This window comes from Staurois parvus, unplaced genomic scaffold, assembly GCF_062004578.1.
Source record: "Staurois parvus isolate SC_StPar_1 unplaced genomic scaffold, SC_StPar_1.0 ptg000263l, whole genome shotgun sequence".
NCBI classification, from domain to species: domain Eukaryota; kingdom Metazoa; phylum Chordata; class Amphibia; order Anura; family Ranidae; genus Staurois; species Staurois parvus.
The window spans coordinates 175,922-201,802 of NW_028318059.1; the positions used below are offsets into that span (position 1 = coordinate 175,922).

Here is a 25,881-nt window from a genome sequence, read left to right on the forward strand (position 1 = left end):
CCGCAGACGAGCTTTATGGGGATGCTGACTTCATTTTCCAGCAGGACTTGGCACCTGCCCACACTGTCAAAAGCACCAAAACCTGGTTCAATGACCGTGGGATCACTGTGCTTAATTGGCCAGCAAACTCGCCTGACCTGAACCCCATAGAGAATCTATGGGGCATTGTCAAGAGAAAGATGAGAGACATGAGACCGAACAATGCAGAAGAGCTGAAGGCCGCTATTTAAGCATCCTGGTCTTCCATAACACCTCAGCAGTGCCACAGGCTGATAGCTTCCATGCCACGCCGCATTGAGGCAGTAATTGCCGCAAATGGGCCCAAACCAAGTACTGAGTACATATGCATGAATATAATGTAGAACAAGAAAAAAGAAATAAAGAATAGAAATATAATAAGAATCTTGGAAGGATGGCCAACTACCGGAAATATTAGAAAATAGATATAACTATGTATAGCACTAGAGGTATCACATGAGTAGATGTAATTGTTGAGTATATGATAATCACTAGCCGGCACAAAGCACATGGTGTAAAAACCAACATGCAACATGTTGATCAACCACAGTGCTGAGAGACAGACAGGAGGGGTGGTGGCACCCCCCCACACACAACTCTACCACCAAAAGACTGTCAGCTTGCCTCCCAAAAAAGGGAAGAACAATGGAGGCAATGCCAAGGAGACACATCCATAAATTATTTAGAGAACTGTGCTTATTTCAAGCACCTCATTCAGTCCGCCAGGGGCCAAAGTGTCCAAGGTATAGAGCCAAAATGTCTCTTTCAAAGAGACATTTAAAACATTCTGCTTTAGGCAGGTCACTGGATATGGCTTTGATTTCCCAGACCATCAGACCTTGAGAGGATTTTTGGTGAGATTCCAGGGAGTGCCTGGCGACACTATGTTTATCGATGCCATCCTCTACAAAACAACGTTGTTCCCCAAACCTCTTCCTGAAGGTCCGGATAGTAAGGCCCACGTACTGCAAGCAAGACAGTAGACTACATATTCAGATGAACCGGTGTGAAACTCAGTGATGGGGTAAGTTTTGCCTTTCGTGATGAAGTCTCTCTGTCCATGTTGAACATGCTTGCATGGGAGAAACCTGGGTTTACGACACTGATACATGCCTTTAATGATCGAGAAGGTTAGAGAAGGACCTGTCTTAGCCTGAACTCCTTTGACCTTACTTGGGGCTATTTTACTTTTAATATTTCTGCCCAGTCTATAGGAAACTTTTGGCTTGACTGTAAGTGATGATTTTAGATGGGGATCCTCAAGCAGTATCAACCAGTGTTTTTGTAACATATGTTCCATATTTCTGAACTGCGTGTGGAACTGGGTAACTTTCAAGATTCTTATATTTCTATCCTGTATTTATCTTCTCTTGCTTTACATTATTTTCATTTTTCCAAATGGCATAGGTAGCATTATTGTTACCACCTAGAATTTTTGTAATAATATGTAAAAATAGAAATGTTTGTACATAAACAGGTGATTGCATATCTATTTATTTATTCATACAGGACCATTATGGTCTCTATGTTATAGTGCTTAGTGAGACACATGCCTAATTTCCATAAGTTTTCCTTAATATCCTCCTTAAATATTTATTGTATTTTATTTATTGTATTTTAATGTAAAAGCATTTAGTCTAATTAGTTTAAGAGAGGGAGCCTTGCTATGTTTTTTGTACTATGCTCTCCATGAGTTGGCTGGGCCCTATAGTCCACCACCATCATTTGCCAATTTATGCTCCCCTCTATGGCCTGATGAAGGAAAATGCGTGTTCCGAATGTGTGCTACGCCTACTGCTGCTGTACCTGGAGCTGACATCACTCCTGCCTGCCCTGAGAATCCACACCAACCAACAACAACAATACTTTGGAGACTTGCCTGCAGCGGGACCAGCCCGGCGTTACACAGTGGTTGACAACAGTTTGACAATCGCTCATTTGACTACTACTATTGTGAGCTGACAATTTTGTGAAAAAATTATTTGCTTATAGTGCTGCACTTAGATGGCTCTGCTTCTCTCTCTTTTATGGTTCAAACAGTGTCTCTTATAGCTCTTTCAGAATCGGCTGCCACTGAGTCAAGCATTGTTGGAATATCTCTTAACCACCTTTGGACTTTAATGACTTTACTTGTATGTTTAATATACTAGCCATCACAGTATACATCTCGTTTTTTCTTAGTGCGCCAAATATTTCCCTTGTTCACTAGCCTAGCTTTTGCCACACTCTGTTTGTGTTGCACGTGTTTTCTGCCAATTGCTGATGGCACCCTTCTTAGGAAAGGCAACTTTGTATTCCTTGAGATGGTAAAGAATACCTCACAATCCCTGAGTGCCCACTTTTGCTATACATTTTTTTAAACATTTCGCAAAGCAGAGTGGGTTTATTATGTTTTTTGCAACTGTCTGTGCACATTTTCAATTCTTCAAAATCACAAGACGGACAACGTAGGCTGGAAGTTACACAGGTGGAACTAACTGTTCCAGATGGTGACTAACATCTACCTGACATAACCCTTGTTTGCAATGTATTATGAATGATAAACTGACTGATCAATGGCAGATGAAAAGAAAAAACAAAGAATATGCTTAATATTATTCAATGTACAGTATGTTACTGTACCCCCCCAAAAAAACCTGCTCTGAGAAATACCATGGATATAGATAAGAAATGGCTAAAAATAAGCTGAAGGAGATCTGTAGTACTGAGATATATCAAAGAATGAAAATAGGTGAAACAGGTATTTTAAAAAATATGAGCAACTGATTATGGCACACAGTGCATTAGTAAACTAAATGTCATTCAGTTAGGGATTACATCTACTTTAAATGAAAAGGGAATGCTCACTTAGCTTAGTGAATAAAGCAAATGTGTGTTTACTTTAATGATCCAAACATAAATATATGCAATTTCCCTTGAACATTATTGGTTATTCAAAGTGAGCAGAGCTTCACCTTATTTACTAAGCTAAGTAGACATTAAGGGGTTTATTTACTAAAGCTGGAGAGTCCAAAATCAGACTCCTTTCTGCATAGAAACCAATCAGCTTCCAGGTTTCATTGCCAAAGCTTCATTGAACAAGCTGAGGTTAGAAGCTGATTGGTTTCTATGCAGAAGGGAGTCTGATTTTGGACTGTCCAGCTTTAGTAAATAAACCCCCAAATGTCATTCAACTCACTTATTTTGAACCAAGGCTGCCTATGACCTGCCCCCTGGGGTGGCATCATCACTTAGACTGGATTTGGAGTATTACTCCATTGAATGGGTTTTAGTCTAGCAGTAAGGAAAGAAAACTCTGGAGAAAAGAAAGGATCTCATTAGACTGAACAGAAGACCCTTAGAAGAAAGGCATGTATATATCTGGCCCTGCTCCTAAATAGGGATGAGGTTTGAGTTCATGGATGGGGTCATTTGCCTAAAAGCCAAAACCAAATCCCCCACAGTTCTTTGCGTGAACTGTATGACCAATAATGGGGTTAGAAAATGTGCCTGCCCTTGCCCATATTAATCAGCCTTTTTGTAAATGTGAATGGCATGACATCTTGATCAGAAGGAAGTCACAAGATGTCACAAATAATGGAATCAAACCCTGCAATAAAAAACGCTGCAAACTGTGCAACCAAATCAATCCATCAAAAAATGTCAGACACTCAAAAGGGATCTTCAATATCTCCGGGTCATACAGCTGCACCTCTAGTAATGCTGTGTACCTTATCCAGTGCAAAAAATGCAGCAAAGGATCTTATGTTGGTGAAACAGGACAGAAGTTGCAAACAAGGATGAATTTGCACAGACATACCATCAAGGAACATAAAGAAGATGACTTTTGCACACCTGTGGGACACCATTTCGCACAACCAGACCACTCTTTGGGAGACCTCAATATTTTAGTTCTTAAAGGAAATTTCAAATCCATTCAGGAAAGAAAAACTTTTTTACTAAGAATGATAATTCTATTTGACACAAGAGATAACGGCCTGAATTTGGACATAGGATTCCTCACTCATTATCCAACAGTTTTATGACTATCACCTCAAGCATGACTGCCTCTGTGAGTGTTGTCTCCCTCCTCCCAAGACTTTGCTTTTGCTGTGTCTTATCTTATCTCTGTTCTTTTTTTTTTTTTCTTCCAACTCCAAAACATCTTTTCTAACCCTTTGTGATCAGTACTGCTTTGACCTGAAGAAGGGGACACTCCCCGAAAGCTTGTCCTTAAAATTGTTTGTTAGTATCACGGACAGTACTCAATTGTTTCTGTTGCAAATGCACTAATACGGCTACAATCACCTCAAGCTTATATAATAATAGAAATGATTACAGATTATCAACACAAGTTATATTCCATCAATTATGAGCATATAATTTATATTCAATTATTTTACCTGAAAAAACCCATATGAGGGGGGAAAAACAAAGGAAACTGTCAGAGGTCCAAAGAAGGGGGGGGGTCTAGAGACTGGAGTCTCAATTGAATCAGATATGTATACATAAACTGGTAGGTAGACTGTGTGCTATATTCATCACTTCACTGAGGAAACAGCATAATGTCAAAATTCTCTATAAACTTTCAAGTTCCTCTTGAGGCTGGCTCACCCCTTCCCAGGGGGATACATTGGTCTTAAAAGCTAGCAAACAACCAAGCAAAAACTATTGTGAGTTACAATAAAATTGCACCCTTCAGATGGCTCCAAAACTGCCTCCCTGACAAATACTAAAGCCTCACAAATACAGAGGGAAACAGAACACCTACCACTCGTGTCAGATAGATGCTCTGCATAGTCCCAGATAAAACCTCTCCGGTACTAGGTAGCTCCTCACCCACTCAAAAATAGTGGCCGCTGCAATTAATCAGCCTTTTGTCAGTGTGTGAGAGTTGAAGAAGTGGAGGACAGCTGACAGTGATTTCAGGGAGAGTCAGTTGTGTTAGTGGTACTGTACAGTAATAGTGTACTATATGCTGACCTATACAATGCCTTATACAGTACAGTGCTGTGCATTTCCAAAGATACATCACAGTGAATTAAATAAATGATAAAAAGATACCTGCACTAGGGCACTATCCAAATACAAAAAGCAGCTAACACAATTTGCAGGCAGAAAAAAAACGTAAAGAAGAAAAAAGTGTAGCACTCCTTAATTAAGACACCAATACAGGATAAAATCACACCAAAGTGAGTTATAATGTGCAAACATCAAATACGTCCATTCATAGTCCACTTGAATCAGTAACCAGTGAAATAGATGATGCAAGGGTAAAGCTAGAAGAAATCCTCCACCACCAGGGAATCAAACACAGCCTCTTACCAGATAGCTTTGACTACCTAGAAAAAAGCAGTCAAAGAGCACAAATGGAACTCAAAAGGTTATAGCTCCACTTCCAGGGACTCAATCCACCAGCTTACACCACTTGCACCAGTCTCCCCCGCATCAGAAACAACTCAGAAAGAAGAGGCAATGATTCTATAGAGTATATATAATCTATATATAAGTGATATAACTAAAGGTTTGTTTGGTAAGGTATGTCTCTTTGCTGATGACACAAAGTTGTGTAATAGGGTTGATATCCCTGAAAATGTATGTAACTTGGAACATGATTTGGCATTGCTGGAAGATTTGTCAAAAAAGTAGAAATTGCAATGTTTCTAAATGTAAAATAATGCACCTAGGGAAAGAGAATCCCTTGAGAGAGTACAACATTGGGGTACAGTGCTGGCCAGCACTACAGAGGAAAAGGATTTGGGGGTACTTCAGATGATTGCAAAATGAGTAAACAGTGTGGCCAGGCAGAGGAGAAAGCGAATAGTATTCTAGGATGCATCACTACAGGAGTCACCAGCAAGAGTAAGGAGGTCCTGATTCCTCTATATAGATTTTTAGTTGGACCTCATTTAGAATACTGTGCCCAGTTCTGTAGACCTCACTTACAAAAATCTATTGATAAGATAAAACAAGTCCACAGATGGGTAACAAAAATGTTGAAAGGTCTGGGGGATAAAACATATCAAGAGGGACTTCAGGAACTTAACATGTACAATCTGGAGGTAAGAAGGGGAAGGGGAGATGTGATTGAAACCTTTAAATACATCAAGGGGGTGAATAAGGTTCAGGAGGGCAGTGTTTTCAACATGAAACCAAAATCAAGAACACGGGGACATGACTTTAAACTAACAGGAGGAAAGTTCAAAACAAATCTCAGAAAGTACTATTTTACTGACAGAGTAGTTGATACTTTGAATAAACTTCCAGCAAAGGTAGTGAGCAAATCAATAGTAAATAACCTCAAACATGCATGGGACAAGCATAGATCTATACTCAGACAAAAAAGTTTACAAAAAAACCCCAAACAAACTAACCCCCCCCCCCCATAAATAAATAAATAAACAGGCAGACTCAATGGACCGCTCGGTCTGCCGTCATTTTACTATATTTCCTATTTCTATGTTTAGGTATTTCTGGCAAGAAGACAGTATTGGCAGGTTGAAACATGGCATTGTGGCAAAAAATGTGAAAAAAAAGTTAACAAACAAGAAAAAAAACACAAAAAAACCAAACACTCTCCCCCCACCAAAGAAAACAAAACACACACACACACACACACAAGGGCAGACTCAATGGACCACTCAGTCTTTTTCTGCTGTCACTTTTCTATGTTTCTATTCTCCAAGAAATATTGATCTAAGGGGGGAAAAAACAGAGCCCTTTCATACTGTAGTAAATCCGTAACTCTAATTTATTTAATAGTATTGCACTCACATTTCATTTCAAACCAACAAGGTGGCAGCGATCTGCTCCAGTACGTGATGATGTCACATGCTGACCCTATGCATTTCATCATCAGTTAATTGTAATGTGATTTAGCCAATGAGGTCTAAAATATATTTTGAAAATGCATGCAGTATATTAATTCTATTGTAGTATTAAAAATGAATTGGGATGTGGTTTTAACAATAAGGCCCATCAGAAATGGTGGAAATTATAATTACACCATGTGCACAATATTTCTTCCTTTATAAAGTGTGAAAAAATAGTGTACAGTATATTGTGTATATTTGTCCTAAACAGCTCCATGCTTTGTATCAAGCTTAACATGTGGACAACTACAACAGCTGAAATGGTGTGGCGAATACATATTTCTTTTATCTGTGTCATATACTGTATACACTGATATGGATTTGCAGAATAAAAAGCTGCATGCTGCGTGTCCCTCTCAAAATGTGTACTACTCCAACTGGTTCAGCGCTGACTTTACAATATTGCTGCTTTGTGTCTCTTACATATTTCACTGTAATTGTTGTTTATGGATAAAAGTATTTGGTCATTCACTCCTTGAATGTAGCCTACTAAAAAGAATTACACGTGTCTGTGTATTATTTTTGCATCGTGTCTCTGACATATCCAATGCAATTTTTATTTCTTAAATTTCTTAAAAACTTGGAGCCTTCTGTGAAGCTGCAGTGAACAAGCTCCTGATGAGGATTCACCCCCACCTCCCTACTTCTCAATTGTGAAAAGTTGTTTCATGGCATACGCTGGATGTAATACAGTCTATTAATGGGGGAGAGTCTGATGAGTCACAGGATTCTCTGCCATTTAGAGATTGTGTTAACAGGCAGTATACACTATGAAACTACTTTTCCCAATAGGTAGAGGAGGGAGGTCGGTTCCTGGAGGGGACTTATTCACTGCAGCTTCACAGAAGAGTGGGGAGCTAGTAACTCCCTCACACCAGAGGTTTGGCAGCAGGAAGAGGACTGGCATCCCTGCAGTGAAGATCTCTACATGATGTAACTGCCTGCATAACATAGGAGTTCATTTATTTTTACTAAATTACAGCTTTAAAACGCTGAGATCCATATTGTCTCTAATACTGTGTGTTAAACAGAAGCAATTCATACTTTTAGGCCTCATGTACACTGCTGCTCCTAAACATGAGTTTAAGAGCTTTTGGCATTTTTTTTCCAAAGCCCCTGAACTCACCTCAATAAAAGCCTATGTGTCCATGTACATATAGGCTTTTACCAAAGTTTAGGAACATCAGAGTTTAGGGACAGCTAAACGCTCCTCTTCTGAATGCAGAATAATCACATTTAGGAGAGGAATGTTTTGGCCAAAAAACGCTAAATGCATTTAGTGCTTGGGCGTTTATCCATGTCACTGGAAAATACTCTGGCCAATCAAATGAATAAACGCCCATTACCACATTTATGCCACGTTTAGCTTTTTTCTGCTGCCAGGAGAGTTAGACAACTAGGTGAGTTCATGTGTACAGGAGGCCTAAAGGTTTCCTTTGCTGATTATTTTTAAAATTTCCTTTATGAACCAAAATATTCATGTCTGACATAAAATAATCTGATTGTGAAAATGATGTCCCACAGGTGTGCAGTAATCCCATTCTTTATGTTCTTTTTATGGTCAATGAAGATTCATTCTTCTGTAATTGTTGTCCTGTCTCACCAGTATACCATTCCTGCTCTCTTTTGTATTGAATGTGGTACACCACATTACTGGATAACACTGCAGACAACAGAGCACAGCTCTGGATTTCCGGCAGGATCAAACAGCATTTTTTTCACTTAATATACAGATATAATAAAACACTTCTAACAATTCCTTACACCTGCTAATGTTAATTTACTTTTTATTACTGTATTTGCTTAGCATAAAAAAAAAAAATGATGAGATACAAATTTAGAATTTACCTATTACTCTAAATTCTTATTTAGTGCAGACCCAGGACTGGTTTGGCTGTTTGGTCCCAGGTTCCATTCTCTGGTAGGCACATGGCAGCCAGACACCATATTTTCACAGTCACTGCAGTCAAAGGTCAGGCCTTGATGTCTTTTTTGTTTTTTTTTCCGGCTTGCAAACAGTGATAGGATGAGGGTGAGCCTTGGTATACTGCAGTAAACTTCAACAAAACTGTAGTAGAGGACACTAAAATTATTCTACTCCTTTAGGCACCCCCTTGAGGCTCCATGCTCACTGGGAGATTTAATAACGTTGATAACATTAGCTGTGTAAAGTCACGTTAAAAACGTGAGCTTTTCAGCATTTTTACATTAGTGTTTATCGCTGTTTTTCACGTTTTCGCTTTTTCTCTTTTTTTTTTGCTCAAAAAAGTCCCATAATTACGGTTTGCCACGTTTTACAACATTAGAGCGTTTTTACAGCTAAAACACTCCTATAGAAACCCACTAGTTCTGTTTTTTTTTTTCCAGCCAAAAAACGCCCCTGCCAAAAAATGTTGATTACAGTCTATGTGTGCATGGACACATAGGATAACATGCTGGGGAGTTTACTGGCTGTAGAAAAAAAACACCAAAAGTGAAAAACAGCCGCTGTAAAAATGTCCAGTGTGCATGAGGACTCAAAGTGTAGGTAAACTGGTACTAAACAAGGACTCCTCAAGAGGAGTATAATTCTGGGTGTACTAGGAAAAACTCTCCCAAATGAAGCTAAAGACTTCAAGTTCAAGAGGCTGGTACTTACGGTATTGTGTCCAGAATACTGTGTTGTTGCCTGCAGTATTACACTGCGGGGGATCACACTGGGAGGGATTTACAATGGGGGAGATTACACTGGGAGAACTATACTGGGTGGATTATACTGGGGGGATTACAGTGAAGTGGAGATTTACAATAGGGGAGATTTACACTGGGAGGATTTAAACTGGGGAGATTACAGTGCGGAGGATTTACACTTGGGGGATTACACTGGGCTGCTCATTCTAAAATGCCCAGGCCTATTTTTGTCCCAGTCTGGGCCTCGCCTGCAGCACAATAATGGAGTGGAGTTAGGAGTCCCAGGCTGCTAGAAAGGTGAGTATAAAGCTCCTCTATTGCAGGAATGAATTTGTCACCATTACAGGTTGTCTTTAATTAGTTTAAAATGCTCAGAATAATGAAGGTCAATTGGTAATTCATTATTATTAACTGTACTTAATTTTTTGCCTTTTCTTTTATTGCTTTATGTACTGCTGATGGGTATACAGAATAATACTTATTAGTGAACCATGCAGACCAGTAAAATGCCAGAGGAAAAGTAGGACAAATCTGCTGTGATAAATATGTTTTATTTCATTGTTGGCAATGTATTGAACCTTATGAATAATAAAGCGAAATGTCAAAGTTCCTAGAAGTGACTTCTGTCTAAGAGTTGGTTTTCATCCCATACTTCTTCCCTGCACATAGAAAAAAGGAAAAGTAAGATAAAGCAAGACATGTGGAAACAGGAATTAAAATCAAAGACTTTAAACACAAAGACTTGACCCTCATTCTATCTCTGCGGATTGCTATTTTTAAATTGAGCATAAACCTAAAAATCACACTGGATTTGAAATGCAGGTTCCAGTTGTCTAAATAACCAACATTCTATCTATACACAAAAGTGTATAGAAAATGTCCAGTGCTTAGGGTGTTCAGCAAGAGAAGTCTGGGAAACTTGATTGTAAAGATGATTCTGACACAGAGAACCACAGCTCCAGACAAGGATCCAGGATGGATCACTCCATGGACATGCAAAAGAGTAAACCAGGGGTGAAGGATCAGAGTGAGGAACAATTCTTTGTACAGATAAAAAATGCACACTTACATGGAGGGAACTTGGAATACAGCATGAGGGCAGGAGGGGATGAGCTGCCAAAGTAGGATCACAAGGAACTGTTATGTACCAGTAGCTCAGGAGAGACCAAGCCCGCCAGGTAGATGAAAACTAATCGCTTCGGGGCCACTACTCGTGTACTTCGCTGCAATACCAACCATGCTATGGAGAAGGGGAGGACCGCTATGAGTTTCTGAGGCTTTCCCCCTTTTTTATACCAGTTCCATGGGAGTGCAGCCAGTATTTAACCCCTTCACGCCTACAGGTAAAACAAATCTTAAAGCAAGTAAAATGTAAGTAAAATGTTACAGCGTTGACATGTGTTAGTAAGCTCGTACATATCACCACAACTACCTTGTACATCCAGGTGAATTATACCTCGTTTTGTTCAGGACACATTGGGTTTTCATTTGGTGGTAAATGGTAATAAATATCTCCTGATTTTTTTTTTTTTATTAGCAAAGGAAACATGGCCCAAAATAGTAAAAAAAATATATATATTTTTTTTTAATTTAGCTGTGTGTTTCTTGTTACTACCATAATCTACCACCAAAGAACGACCCTAAATAAATTTTCCAGCTTTTGAGGATCGCAGCGATACCATATATGTGTATGTTATCTGTTGTTTGTACCAGGGGCGGACTGACAACTCATGGGGCCCCCAGGCAATAGAGGATCATGGGGCCCCTGTGTCCTTGCCCAAACTAAAAAAAGCCTATGAAAAAGGTACCAGGGGCATCTCATGGGCTCCCCTACTGACTCCAGGCCCTCGGGCAGTGCCCGAGTTTCCAAATGGTCAGTCCACCCCTGATTTGTACCTGTACTACAAACTGCTACTACTGCCCAGAAACAATAGTGTGCATTTTCTTTATTGCTTTTTTTTTTTTTTTAACCTAAAAACACACTGACACTGACACCAATTAAAAAAAAAAAAATCCTTACCTTTGACCCTGACCTTGACCCAAACACTAACCCTGGTACTGAACTAGATAAAACCTTGATCTGTGTATTTTTTCTTTATATTATAATATTTATCTTTTTCTTACAACCAGTTGTTTTTTTCTCTATGCAAGGAGAGAAAGACATACAATGTATCTCTCTCCTCCATTCAGAGAGGGAAAAAAAACAAGGGGGGCGGGCTTCACATTGACTGATCACTGTGATAGCCAATCAGAGGCTATCACAGCAATCATATGACCCAGAATTGGGAGTCTTGGGTCCTGATCATTAGAACGGGATCCGGGGCTCTCAGTGACACCGTCTTTGCGCTGGGAGCGAGCTGTGTGACGTGCTCCCAACACAAAGACAAACACAAATATGCGGCCCCAGGGAAAAAAGCCCAGTTCTGTGAGGCCGCATATTTGTTTTACTTCGGCGTCAAGGGGTTAATATGGGGAATATATGGAGCGACAGCACTTAGCTAAAACACATAGCCATTAGCCGTTTAATGCTATATTCTGCGGCTCTTCGTATTCCTCATACCACTGTGTATTAGCTTGAAAAAAGGGGAAGAGCACCAGAAACACGCAGCAGATCTCTCCTTCTCCCTTGCATGGTTGCTATTGGAGTGAGGTGTAGGAGTCGGGGCTGGGACACCGCTAGTTTTCATCCATGTGGCAAGCTCGGTCTCTCCTGAGCTACTGGTACATAATAGTTCCTTGTAATCCTACTGTGACAGCTCATTCCTTCCTGCCCTCATGCTGTACTCCAAGTTCCTTCCTTGTAAGTATGCATATTTTTTCTGTACAATAAATTCTGCACTCTGATCCTGTGCCACAGTTTACCCTTTAGCATGTCCAGTTGTTTAAAAGAATAATAAACCCAAAAGCCAGCATTTGTTATAGTGCAGTTTACCAATTCTTAGATGTGATGGCTGAATTAGTTTTCTTTTTTCGGCCTTCTTTCCTGTATTTTCACCTTGTGATCTGGCTAGTAAGTCTGTTGTTTTTCAAAAGAACAAGCTCTCCAGCAGAATGTATAAGTTACAGAGATGAGACAAACCTTTTAAAGCGGACAGAGGTGCTTACAATCATCTTTTTTTTTTCATGTAAAACTTTTATCTCAAAAGATAAAAAAAAGCTATTTGTTATAACTGCTTATAAATCATCATCCAATCATCAAGGTTTTCATTACTTCTGGACAGGGGTGGTGGGGGGGGGGGGTGGTAAAGGAATTGTCTGCTCTGTTACCATGCTAATCATTGAAGAGGCTCTTCAGCCAGGTTTCCAAAAATTAAAGGTCAGCAGGTACAAGTACTGTAGCTGCTGACTTTTAATAAGCAGACACTCACCTGTCCCAGGATCCAGTACCGTCCTTACCTGGTCTGGTTCTTCATTGGTGTTCAGGTTCCCAGCAACAGCATGTTAACTGTGGAATGTCAGTTGTGACTTCTTGCAGCTTCACAGCCACCTTCCCAATGAATATGCACCCTGTGAATGGTACCGCAGCCCCCTGGGATCTGTGCCATGTCCCAGAAGGTTGCGGGCAAGGCGGGGTAGTACTTGTAGTCCAATCGCCTAGGCAATCCGAGCGGAAGTGGGAGTGGGAATCTGTCAAAACTAGGGGGGCGAAGGACGATCGGTACTTACCCTTTTGGGTGAAGTTCCACTTTAAGTATAACTCTGAGGTACCTACATGTAAAATATTCAAGTCTTCCCACCTGCTTAGTCCAGTTAAACCTACACAAGGAAATATTTAAAAAGGCTGTAAAGGCAGAAGGTTTTTTTACCTTAATGCTTTCTATGCATGAATGTAAGAAACCTTCTTCAAGCAGCCCCCCTGAAATACTTTCCTGAACCCAATCTTGATACAGTAATGTGCCATTGGCTCTTGCTGCTGTCAATCAGAGCCAATGAGGAGGGAGCAGGGGGCAGGGCAGAGTCTTATGGACACACAGAGCCTGCTTGGGAGCATGCATGAGTGCCCCCCTAGAAAGTGGCTTGCTATGGGGCACTCAGAAAGGGGGAGGGCCCAGGAGCACCAACAGGGAACTGAGAAGAAGAGGATCAGGGCTGCTCTGTGCAAAACAATTGCACAGAGCTGATAAATATGACATGTTTGTTATTTTTAAAAATAAAAACTGTGCCTTTACTATTAGTTTAATTTCAATGTTCCCATTTCTACCTGGTATTAAAATGATTTGCCTTTGTGCTTAGAATGTATTCAATCAAGCAGAGTTTATACAGAATACAAACAAACAGATAAATAGGCAAATACGTAAGATGCATAATGTACCCTAAAATGATATATATAATTGGTGTATATGCCAAGTAAAAATTACAAAGGCAGAGTACTATTAGCATACACAAGTAAGATAATTAGTATAATCCATTAATATTTAACCGGTGTGATCAAAGACATAGCTTAATCTACTAAGCTTTAACAATCATTATTTACCATAATGATTACTTTTTTCAGAAACTATTTTCAGAGACAACAGGAGCTAGAAACTACAATCTCTTTGCTGGAAACAATAATTGGTATGGAAAAAAATGCATTATAGAGATATAATATTAGCTGGGTGTTGAGCACGTTCTGCTTACTATTTTTAGTAGTCTGTTTAATTAAAACCACTTGCCTACCGGGCACTTATACCCCCTTTCCTGCCAGTTTTCAGCGCTGTCGCACTTTGAATGACAATGGTGCGATCATGAAACACTGTACCCATATGAAATTTTTATCATTTTTTTCACACAAATAGAGCTTTCTTTTAGTGGTATTTATTCGCCATTGGGTGTTTTATTTTTTACACTATAACAAAAACAAATTTGAAAAAAAAAATTTTTTCTTTGTTTCTATTATAAAATTTTACAAACAGGTAATTTTTCTCTTTCACTGATGTGCATTGATGAGGCTGAACTGATAGGCGGTACTGATGAGGTGGCATGGATAGGCAGCACTGAGGAGCTGGCACTGATGGTGCTGCACTGATATGTAGCAATGATGGGCACTGATAGGAGGCACTGCTGGGCACTGACTGACAGCACTGCTGGGCACTGATGGGTGGCACTGCTGGGCAGCACTGATGGGGGGCACTGCTGGGCACAGGTGGGTGACACTGCTAGACACTGATGAGCACAGGTGGGTGGCACTGCTGGGCACAGGTGGGTGGCACTGCTGGGCACTGATGAGCACTGGTGGGTGGCACTGCTGGGCACAGGTGGGTGGCACTGCTGGGCACTGATCATCAGTGCCGATCTGTTTTGTGACAGCGTGAGGAAAGTGCAGCCGATAACCGGCAACTGCATTTATTGCATTGGACACGTAGTAAAAGGCTGCTGTGATTGGCCTTTTACCACTTCATATAATCAGCTGTGTCCGTAGGACACAGTGATCACGGAGATCGCCGGTGGCATGCCGCTGGGGGCACGCAGGGGGGCACATTCTGGGAGCACGTCATATGATGCTCTCCCAGAGCTGGACAACCATGCTATAGCCGTCATTAGGCTATAGCGCGGTTGCCAAGTGGTTATGATAGAAACATTTTCAGGGATTGTTATACATTGGCTTTATTGCTATGTCCCAAATTTGAGACGATACTGGGAGGGATTCATAAAAGGTGTCATCATGGACACCCTTTAGAATTTTTTTTCAAGCCTCTGCACTGAAATTATCGGTACATGAATCTGTCAGAGGATGGCACTGAAGTTGGAGCATCCATACTGGACATTCTTTCCTCTTTGTCCTCCCTCCCTGGTTACCACAGCCCTCATGGCAGAAGAGATTTGTAGTGCCTGATGGAGAACTAAGAAACCAGTTCCCAATTAGGTGTGCCTTGCTTTTGACTGACAGCACACAGCAGTGGGTGGATCCAAAGCTGCTATTCAGTCCAATACCAACTTTCAATTCTACTCACTACCATCTGCTGTCAATCAGAAGTACACATGTGCACACCAGATATTTCTGTTGAGTTTCAGATGCATTCATTCATTGAAGAATTGTTATATTGAACTAATTAATTTTCGAAAATCATTTTGTATCTTTGGCATCCATTTCATATATTGAAATATTGGTCCAGGTGGATGGTGTTGATCCAGATGGATTCGAAAAAGTTTGCAGTTTTCCAGAAGTTTACTATATAATTGATATAGTATCAAATCAGTCGGATTCAATATTTCCGGGCGCAAGTCCAACCCACTAAGAAAAATGAGCTGATTGGGCAATATCGACTGGCATCCTTTTTAACAAATGGAGAGAAATTCATATCCGTTCATTATCCAAATCTGGATTATCGAACACATTTGAAACCTGAATTTGTTTCCCCATGGGCCCAAACTACTATTGCATCATGTGACGTCATCCAAATGAAGCAAATGCATTTGTTAATTTTGTAATACCTTTTTTCGGATTTGTTACATAGTTAGTCTGGCTGAAAAAAGACAAAAGTCCATCAATATTTCCTGGATCAAATTTACCTATAAATCCAGTTATATTCTGTGTATCTAGGAAAGAGTCCAGGCCTTTTTTAAAACAATCTACTGAGCTGGCCAGAACCAATTCTTGAGGGAGTCTATTCCACATTTTCACAGCTCTTACTGTGAAGAAACCTTTCCGTATTTGGTGATTAAATTTATTTTCCTTCAGACGTAAAGCGTGCCCTCTTGTCCTCTGTAATGACCTCAGGGTGAAAAACTCTAAACCGAGTTCACTATATGAACCACTGATATATTTATACATGTTGATCATATCCCCCCTTAATCTTCTCTTATCAAGAGACAATACATTCAGTTCCTTTAATCTTTCCTTATAGCTGAGCTCCTCAATGCCTCTTATCAGTTTGGTTGCCCTTCTCTGCTCTTTTTCCAGTTCCCCAATGTTCTTTTTGTGAATTGATGCCCAAAACTGAACTGCATATTCCAGATGAGGTATTACTAATGATTTGTACAGGGGTAATATGATATCTCTTTCTCTGGAGTCTATACCTCTTAATACAAGAGAGGATTTTGCTCACTTTAGAAACTGCAGCTTGGCATTCTCTCTTTTCTTTTGGTTAGTAGTTAGTGTTACACTGGGGAGTGTGCAGCGTTATTAGTTATTGCAGCTTGGCATTGCATGCCATTATTAAGCTTGTGATCTACCAGAACTCCCAGATCCTTCTCCACCATTGATTCTCCCAGTTGTACCCCCCTAGTATGTATGATGCGTGCAATATTCTTAGCCTCCAAGTGCATAAGGCCAGCCATACACTGGTCAAAAATCGACTGATTTGTCGTCCGAAAATCGGACCTGAGCATAATCATCCGATTTTCGCTCTGTTAGTGGGTCAATGGTACCGGCCAATTTTCGCGGTTCCTCCCCTTTTCGGTGATTGGCATGTTGGAAAATTTGTGAAAACAATTGATATTTGACTCAATGATTGTCAAATCATACGATAATTTTTCCGAAAAGAATATACGCATGGGCCATGACCTGGAAGGAACAGAAGTTTTGCATGTTATATGGGGTGAACTTTATGACTTGGTCGGCTGATTTTCAAAATCAATGATGGCACCATTGGATTACCGAGCGAACAACGTTTCTGATTTTCGGACAAAAAAATCGCTCGGAATTCGAACCATGTATGGCCTGCATAACTTTGCATTTATCATCATTATACCTCATTTGGCACATAGTTGCCCAATTAAACAGTGTATTGAGGTCAGCTTGTAAGTTGGAGACATCCTGTAAGGATGTTGTTCCACCACAAAGCTTGGTGTCATCTGCAAACACTATAAGTGTATTTTTAATTCCAGACCGTATATCGTTTATAAATGTATTAAAAAGTAAGGGTCCCAACACTGAACCTTGGGGTACACCACTAACAACCCTAGACCATTCAGAGTATGAATCATTAACCACTACTCTCTGAATACGGTCTTTTAACCAGTTTTCTATCCATTTACATACTAATTTTTCCAAGCCTGTAAACTTTACCTTACACATTAGGCACGAGTGGGAAACTGTGACATTTGTTGGCATTTATTACTATGTCCATTTGGTAATTCGTATACATCCAAATAAAATTTTAATATGAAAAATTAATCCTAACAAAACACACGTCTAATCAGCAAGGTGGACCTAATGGGAAACTGTCTCTCAGTTCTCGATCAGACTCCACCCATCCAACAAGTGCTGTGGCCATGGGAACTAGTTCCCCATCAGGACTGTCTCCCCTGTGACTAGTCATTCTCTAAACCCATATAAGTGGTTGTGGTTGGGGATAGAGCCATATGTGACAAGTTGTTACATTCTTGACAGCTTCCCAGCATAGACATGCCCCACTGTGAATACTGGCGTACCTCTGTATGCTTGCTCAGAGCTGGTCTTAATTACCACCAGTTTCCTAAATGGCGTTAGTTCTTTAGGAATCTGTTACTGCCATAGGGACTAATTTTCAAAGTGGTGATAGTAAGAACTTAAAGAATTTTCCTCACAAGTCAGTACTTGTACTGAAACTAGTGCACGTTTTCCTGAACTAGGCACAGGTAGTTTTAAAAGAAACTACCACCATCAATCTGTCAAAAATGCCTTACTGAATTCCCCTAGCTGTGTACCTATTTATGAAAATAACCCTCAGTTATGCAGTATCAGTCTAGTACTTGGGATTGGCTTTGACCATGTTCAGAGTGGTTGAAAAGGTTAGACATGTTTTACCTACAGTTGCAAGAAAAAGTATGTGAACCCCTTGGGATTACGTGGAGTTTTGCATGAATTGGGCATAAAATGTGCTCTGAACGTCATCTAAGTCACAGCAATAGAAGAACACAGTCTGCTGAACATAATACTACACAAACATTAGATGTTGCCATGGTTTAATTGCACATAACATGTGAACATTCACAGTGCAGGGAGGAAAAAGTATGTGAACCTTTGGACTTAATAACTGGTTGACCCTCCTTTGGCAGCAATAACCTCAACCAAACGTTTCCTGTAGTTGCAGATCAGACCTGCACAACGATCTGGAGTCATTTTGGACCACTCCTCTTCACAAAACTGTTTCAGTGTAGCAATATTCTTGGGATGTCTGGTGTGAATCACTCTCTTAAGGTCATGCCACACAATTTCAATCGGGTTGAGGCCACTCCAGAAGGCGTATTCTGTGCTGTTGCAGCCATTGTTTTGTTAAATTACTTGTATGCTTTGGGTCATTGTCCTGTTGCATCACCCATCCTCTGCGGAGCTGCAGTTGGCGGACAGATGGTTGTACGTTTTCCTGCAAAATGTCTTGATAAACGCTGGAATTCATTTTCCCATCAATGACAACAATCCGTCCAGGCCCTGAGGCAGCAAAGCAGCCCCAAACCATGATGCTCCCTCCGCCATGTTTCACAGTGGGGATGAGGTTTTGATGTTGGTGTGCTGTGCATTTTTTTCTCCACACATAGTGTTGTGTGTTCTTCCCAAACAACTCAATCTTGGTTTCATCTGTCCACAGTATATTTTGCCAGTAGTGCTGTGGAACATCCAGGTGCTCTTTTGCAAACTTCAAATGTGCGGCTATATTCTTTTTGGACAGCAATGGCTTCCTCCGTGGTGTCCTCCCATGTACTCCATTCTTGTTTAATGTTTTCCTTATTGTAGATGTGTCAACACAAATGTTAGCATGTGCCAGAGATTTATGTAGGTCTTTAGCTGACACTCTGGGATTCTTCTTTACCTCATGCAGCATTCTGCGCTGTGCTCTTGAAGTCATTTTTACAGGACGACCACACCTAGGGAGAGTAGCAACAGTGCTAAACTTTCTCCATTTTAGACAGTCTGTCTTACCGTGGACACATGAACATCAAGGCTCAAGGAGATACTTTTGTAACCCTTTCCAGCTTCATGCAAGTCAACAATTCTTGATCGTAGGTCTTCTGAGAGCTCTTTTCTGCGAGGCATGGTTCACATCAGACAGTGCTTCTTGAAACCAGTAAACCCAAAACAGGTGTGTGTTTTTTAAGGGCAGGACAGCTGTCAGCAACACATCCAATATCATCCCACTGATTGGAGTCAAGGTTGGCTCACTCCTGGCTCCAATTAGCTCTGGGAGAAGTCATTAAGCTAGGGCCTCACATACTTTTTCCTCCCTGCACTGTGAATGTTTACATGTTATGTGCAATTAAACCATGGCAACATCTAATGTTTGTGTAGTATTATGTTCAGCAGACTGTGTTCTTCTATTGTTGTGACTTAGATGACGTTCAGAGCACATTTTATGCTCAATTCATACAAAACTCCACGTAATCCTAAGGGGTTCACATACTTTTTCTTGCAACTGTATATGCATTATCTGCATTAAAGTGTTACTAAACCCACAACAGTAAAATCAGTCTGTATATGCAGTAAAGCATACTTGTTATACTCACTGTGGAACCTAAGGGGTTAATACTCTGCACTGTGTGAAAAGGCTGTTTGATTCTTTCTTCTCTGCCCCTCCTCTTGTTGAAATGACCACCTGATACAGACTGAACATGTAGGCCTTCTGCACATGCTGAGTTTGGTGTGTATTGCTTTTTCTTGGGAGAGTGCATGTGATTAGCACAGGGCCAATCAGCACTGTCCAGACAGAGATCAGGGGATTTCCATCCTTTTAGAGCAGAAAGAAAACTCTTCCTACAAGCGTTAGCTAGTGGTGGGCTGGACATAGGTAGAAGTCACAAGACTGCTCTAACTGCTGATGAGAAAAGGTATTTAGTAGTTTATATTTACTAAAATAATTGCATTTCCATGTTCTGTGTACTGTGGGAGACCAGATATAGTGAATGCAGGGTCCTGGGTTTAGTAACACTTTAAGGTAAAAAATGTTCCAGTATTTTTATCGCCCCCCCCCCCCCAATGATTACCAGATCCAGTGCTTTGCCCATCTGTAGTGGTGCTCCTGCTGCTGTCATCAATTCCTGAGAGAAGGGTGCAGAGAGGAGGGGCTGAGCCACACTGTGTGCATCAGCGGACACACACAGCCCAGCTTGAGAAAGCCTGCAGGTGCATCCCCATAGGAAGTAGCTTGCTATTGTGATGCACAGAGAAGAGGAGGAGATGTCAAAAGGGGGTTGGGGACTGCTCTGTGCATTACCATTGCACAAAACAGGTAACTATAACATGTTTGTTATTTAACTTTTTTGGGACTTTACAACCGCTTTAATCCTCTTGTGTTACTATACACAAATTCATATAATTTGTGGCTATCGAGCATTTAAAAAAAGAAAGTTTCCCAGCCTGGAGTTTAGCGTTAAGCAGCTTGGTACACAACATATGGATGGGAGTCTCAAAAATTCTTGCTTTGAGAGTATAAGAGGAGTAAGAACAGCTACATGAAAAAGAGTAAAAAAAACCCACATCACACATGTGGTCACGTAGACCAATTCTTAAGCACATTTCTATCCCAAAAGGGCTTTCCATCAATATACAGTACAGCTAACCAGAATGTTTGTCATAACAGGCTGCAGGGCAAATCCTATAACAACATATGTCCAGACAAGGAACCTAAACACAGTACTGCCTATGTTAAAGCCAATATTACCAATCTAAAGCAAATATCTGCAGCCCACTGCTATAGCTTGGAACAGCTCACAGAATCTCATTAGGAAATCACAACCACATAAAATGCTTTAGGCTATGCTGCTGTGCAGAACATCAGAATTTCCCCTGAGAAAATTCCTCCTGGGAAAAAGGTGACCTGGCCAGCCTGCTGTATAGAACGGCTGTGGGCTTGTGAAGTTACAGATTGCATTTGACAGAATGGTTGTAAGTACTTATGAGAGTAGCATACAAAGTACAACAAAGCATTGACCCGTTTTCATCATCAAGCTTCTGTTTATTCTTTCTTACCAAGACTCTGTTATTTCACAGCTAGCAAAATGTTATTTTACCTTAGCTTCCAGTTGAGAAAAAACCTGCTAAGAATACTGAAGTCTTAAAGTAGAACTAGAGGCAAAACCTTTTTTTTTCATTTTGGGAGGGTTATAACCCCTGTCAATTTATTTTTTGCCATTTACATCTCATCGAGGAGAATCACCTTTACTTCATGTCCCATAGCCAAAACAGGAAGTGATAGAAAAGCTCTACAAAATTAAGGGAATTCCTTGGGGACCCCCAGGCAGGGCCTTGGAGAAGGGGGTACCACCAGTGCTCCTGTACGGGGCCCAAACCAGCAGTGGGGCCCAGGCAGCTGGGTGAATCGGATGTGGGCAGGGAGGGTGAACGGCATGGCGGGGGGGTAATTGCTGGAACCGATCCCCTATACGGCTCTCTCTGCAGCAGCTGAAAACTGGCTTCTTCTCTTCTTCCTCCCATTAGCTTTCAGTTGCTGTGGAGAGAGCCATATAGGGGGTCGTTTCCAGTATTGCCACCCCGCTGCACCCATCACCCTCCCTGTGAATAGAAGAGCCATACAAAGCAGTATGTTTCCCTAGTAAAACACACACAGAACACATAGTAAAACAGCACACAGTTAACCCTTTGATCACCCCAGATGTTAAGCCCATCCTGCCCAGAGTCATTAGTACAGTGTCAGTGCTTTTTATTAGCACCACAGTCCCGCTATAAGTCGCTGATCGCTGTCATTACTGGTATAAAAAAAAATAAAAATAAAAACTCCAGTGTATATACCGCCATTTGTAGACGCTATAACTTTCACGTAAACATATTATTTACATGTATTGGGATTTTTTTTAGCAAAGATGTAGCAGAATACATTTTGAACTAAATTTATGATTAAATTTGATTTTTAAAATATTTTTTACTCGATATGTTTTATAGCAAAAAGTCAAATATGTTGTTTTTTTTCATAATTGTCGGTCATTTTTTGTTTATAGCAAAAAAAAATAAAAAACCACAGAGATGATCAAATACCACTGAAAGAAAGCTCTATTTGTGGGAAAAAAAGGACATTTATTTATTTCAGGTACTTATATAGCGCCGCTCAGCGCTTTACACATATATATAGTACATTCACATCAGTCCCTAACACCCTCAAGGGGCGTACAATCTAAGGTCCCTAACTCAAATTCATACATACACATACTAGGGACAATTTAGACAGGATCCAATTAACCTACCAGCATGTCTTTGGAGTGTGGGAAGAAAACGGAATACCCGGAGGAAACCTACGCAGGCACAGGGAGAATATGCAAACTCCAGGCAGGTGGTGCCGTGGCTGGGATTTGAACCAACGACCCTAGTACTGCCAGGCGGAAGTGCTAACCATTTAGCCACTGTGCTGCCCAAATTTCATTTTCAAATTTAAATTTGTGTGCAGCATTGCATGGCTGCGCAATTCTCAGTCAAAGTAACGCAGCGTCGTATTGCAAAAAATGGCCTGGTCAGGAAGGGAGATAAATCCTCTGGAGGGCAAATGGTTAATAACTTATAAATAGATTCCAGCTGGATTACCCCTTTGTGATGTGGAAATCCAATTGGGCCAGTTGAGGGAAACTTCTCTAGGGGGTTCTGTACTGTTTGTGTTGTGCCTTGAATCAACTCTCCATCACAGTGCTAAAATATCCTGCTTTATTGGGAAATTATAATATCCTAGTTATAATCTGCTAAAAGTGTTAAAGATTGTTTCAGAATTAGCTACAGTTTTGTGAAGTCATTACCCTACTAGTTCACAGCAGATGCTTTAAGGGCCCCAATGTGTTTCCACGCAGCAGGTTTAAAGTGACAGTAAAGTGTTACTAAACCCAGGACCCTGCATTCACTATATCTGGTCTCCCACATTACACAGAACATGGAAGTGCAATTATTTTAGTAAATATAAACTGCTAAATACCTTTTTTCATCAGCAGTTAGAACAGTCTTGTGACTTCTATCAGTGTTCAGCAGAGCACTGGTTAAAGCTTATAGGAGGAGTTTTCATTCTGCTCCAGGAGGATGCAAAACCCCTGACCTCTGTCTGGACAGTGCTGATTAGTTATGTGCTAATCACATGCACTCTCCCAAGAAAAAGGAAAAACTCTAGCAATGCACACCAAACTGAGCATGTGCGGAGTGTTCCCGAGACCAGGGGCGGACTGACAACTCATGGGGCCCCCGGGCAATACGGGATCATGGGGCCCCTGTGTCCTTGCCCAAACACAAAAAAGCCTATGAAAAAAGGCTACCAGGGGCATCTCATGGTGCCCCCTACTGACCCCGGGCCCTCGGGCAGTGCCCGAGTTTCCAAATGGTCAGTCCTCCCCTGCCCAAGACTGTGTTCTATCAGGAGATGAGTTGGGAACAGAGGAAGAAGGCGAGGATCAGAGAAGTCAGGATCAAACATCTTTTTTTCACAATGCAGAGGATTAACCCCTTAGGTTCTACAGTGAGTATAACAAGCATGCTTACTTTATATACAGATTTATTTTACTGTTGTGGGTTTAGTAACACTTTAAATCCAAGAACAAAAAAAATATTAAACTGCAGCTCACCAATTTATAGATACTGTATGGTGGTTGCATTAGCTTTCTTTTTTATGTGTATATGTAAACCCTCACCTTGTAAATTAACCCATTCAGTTGAAACTAGAAATGAAAGGCAAACGATTTATGTATAGATATAAAGAACATTATATTATGTATAGATATTTAAAAAATTATAAATACAATTTTTTCTGTTTTCTTGTGATCACATACCCTCTGTTTTCAGCTGTATAAAAATCTTGGGGAGCTGGGGGAGGAGAAACAGCAGCACATTGGTGAATATCTGTGCAGGGGAATAGAGCAGAAGTCTGATCATTGGAGGAGAGCAGGCTGAGTTGTCAGCACAGCTAGAGAACTGGCCATGTTGTGCTCCCATGCCTAGTGTGGTTAGTTTTTATATAGGAAAGCAGAGGTACTGCCAGCAATAACAGGGACTTCACACAAAGGAAGCAATACAAAGAGAACAAGATACCGTATTGTTCGCTCCATAAGACGCACCTGACCATAAGACGCGCCTAGGTTTTAGAGGAGAAAAACAAGAAAAAAATATTCTGAACCAATGGACTGCAGACACAGTACAGGAGATGACCAGAGACTGAAGACACAGTACAGGAGATGACCAGAGACTGCGGACACAGTACAGGAGATGACCAGAGACTGCGGACACAGTACAGGAGATGACCAGAGACTGCGGACACAGTACAGGAGATGACCAGAGACTGTGGACACAGTACAGGGGATGACCAGAGATTGCGGACACAGTACAGGAGATGACCAGAGACTGCGGACACAGTACAGGAGATGACCAGAGACTGCGAACACTGTACAGGAGATGACCAGAGACTGCGAACACTGTACAGGAGATGACCAGAGACTGCGGACAGTACAGGAGATGACCAGAGACTGCGAACACTGTACAGGAGATGACCAGAGACTGCGGACAGTACAGGAGATGACCAGAGACTGCGGACATAGTACATGGGATGACCAGAGACTGCAGACATAGTACAGATGACCAGTGACTGCCTATACTAAACTTATATCAATTGCATTTTCCTTTTAATGTGCAAATATTTTGAATCCTGCAATAATGCATTCCTAAATGTATTGTTATTAAAATTAATAATACTTTTTGTAGATTTGATAGAAATACCACACTTATTAGGTATAAGTGAGATTGGCTGATTCTGTTTCTCCAAAAGATTAGGTAAACTGCAAAATGCATTGCAGTTAATAAGGAAAGGCACAGTTAATGGTTTAAAGTGGTTTTAGAGCATTTGTTTTTTTCTGAATGTTTTATTTTCCATTTTTGTGGTATATTTTTGTTTTGTTTTATTGAAAGAGAGGAATTCAAATGGGAATGTATACATTTTAGGGAGACCGTGAAAATTTTTTGGTATGCATTTTATTTTTATTTAATGTTTTGCAACATATACTATCAAGATATTTACAGTATACTAAAAAGTTATATACCATCCTAACCACCTCATGCCCAACCTATTGTAAAAAAAACGGCTGATATATTTATGTAAATGCTGCATAAATTGACAGTGCTAAATAAGTACCTGTAATAATAATAATACATTTCAGTGAATGCAAACTGCTAATTTGTCAGCAAAATATAGCTTGATATGGAGTTTGACACTTATTAGCATTTAAAACATTTTTTTAGCTTTTTTTTACCCACTATTTAGTAAATTCTAATAAGCCTTTAATATATTCATTACTCTTCAAAGACATCTTACATTGTTTTGTGAAGAATATACCAAAAAGGAATGGTTACCGGATAGGCATAGATATTGCTTGTTGGGCATAGCTCACGCTGTGTCGCACATGACATGTGGTGCCAAGGTTGCTAATGGAGTGGTGCTAAATAGTAGACATTTTCTTCAAAACCTAACATCCT

General features: G+C 40.5%; 1 protein-coding gene across 2 annotated transcripts in view; it reads right to left on the reverse strand.

Moving 5' to 3' along the window:
* Positions 1 to 10,074: 10,074 nt before the first annotated feature.
* Positions 10,075 to 25,881, reverse strand: part of CFAP97D1 (CFAP97 domain containing 1) — a 302,763-nt gene continuing 286,956 nt past the window's right edge. For both annotated transcript variants that reach the window (XM_089681289.1, XM_089681290.1), the window contains one exon: positions 10,075 to 10,198. In XM_089681289.1, coding sequence (XP_089537415.1) covers positions 10,167 to 10,198 — 32 coding nt within the window. In that variant the 3' untranslated portion in view covers positions 10,075 to 10,166. The remainder of the gene's footprint in view (positions 10,199 to 25,881) is intronic.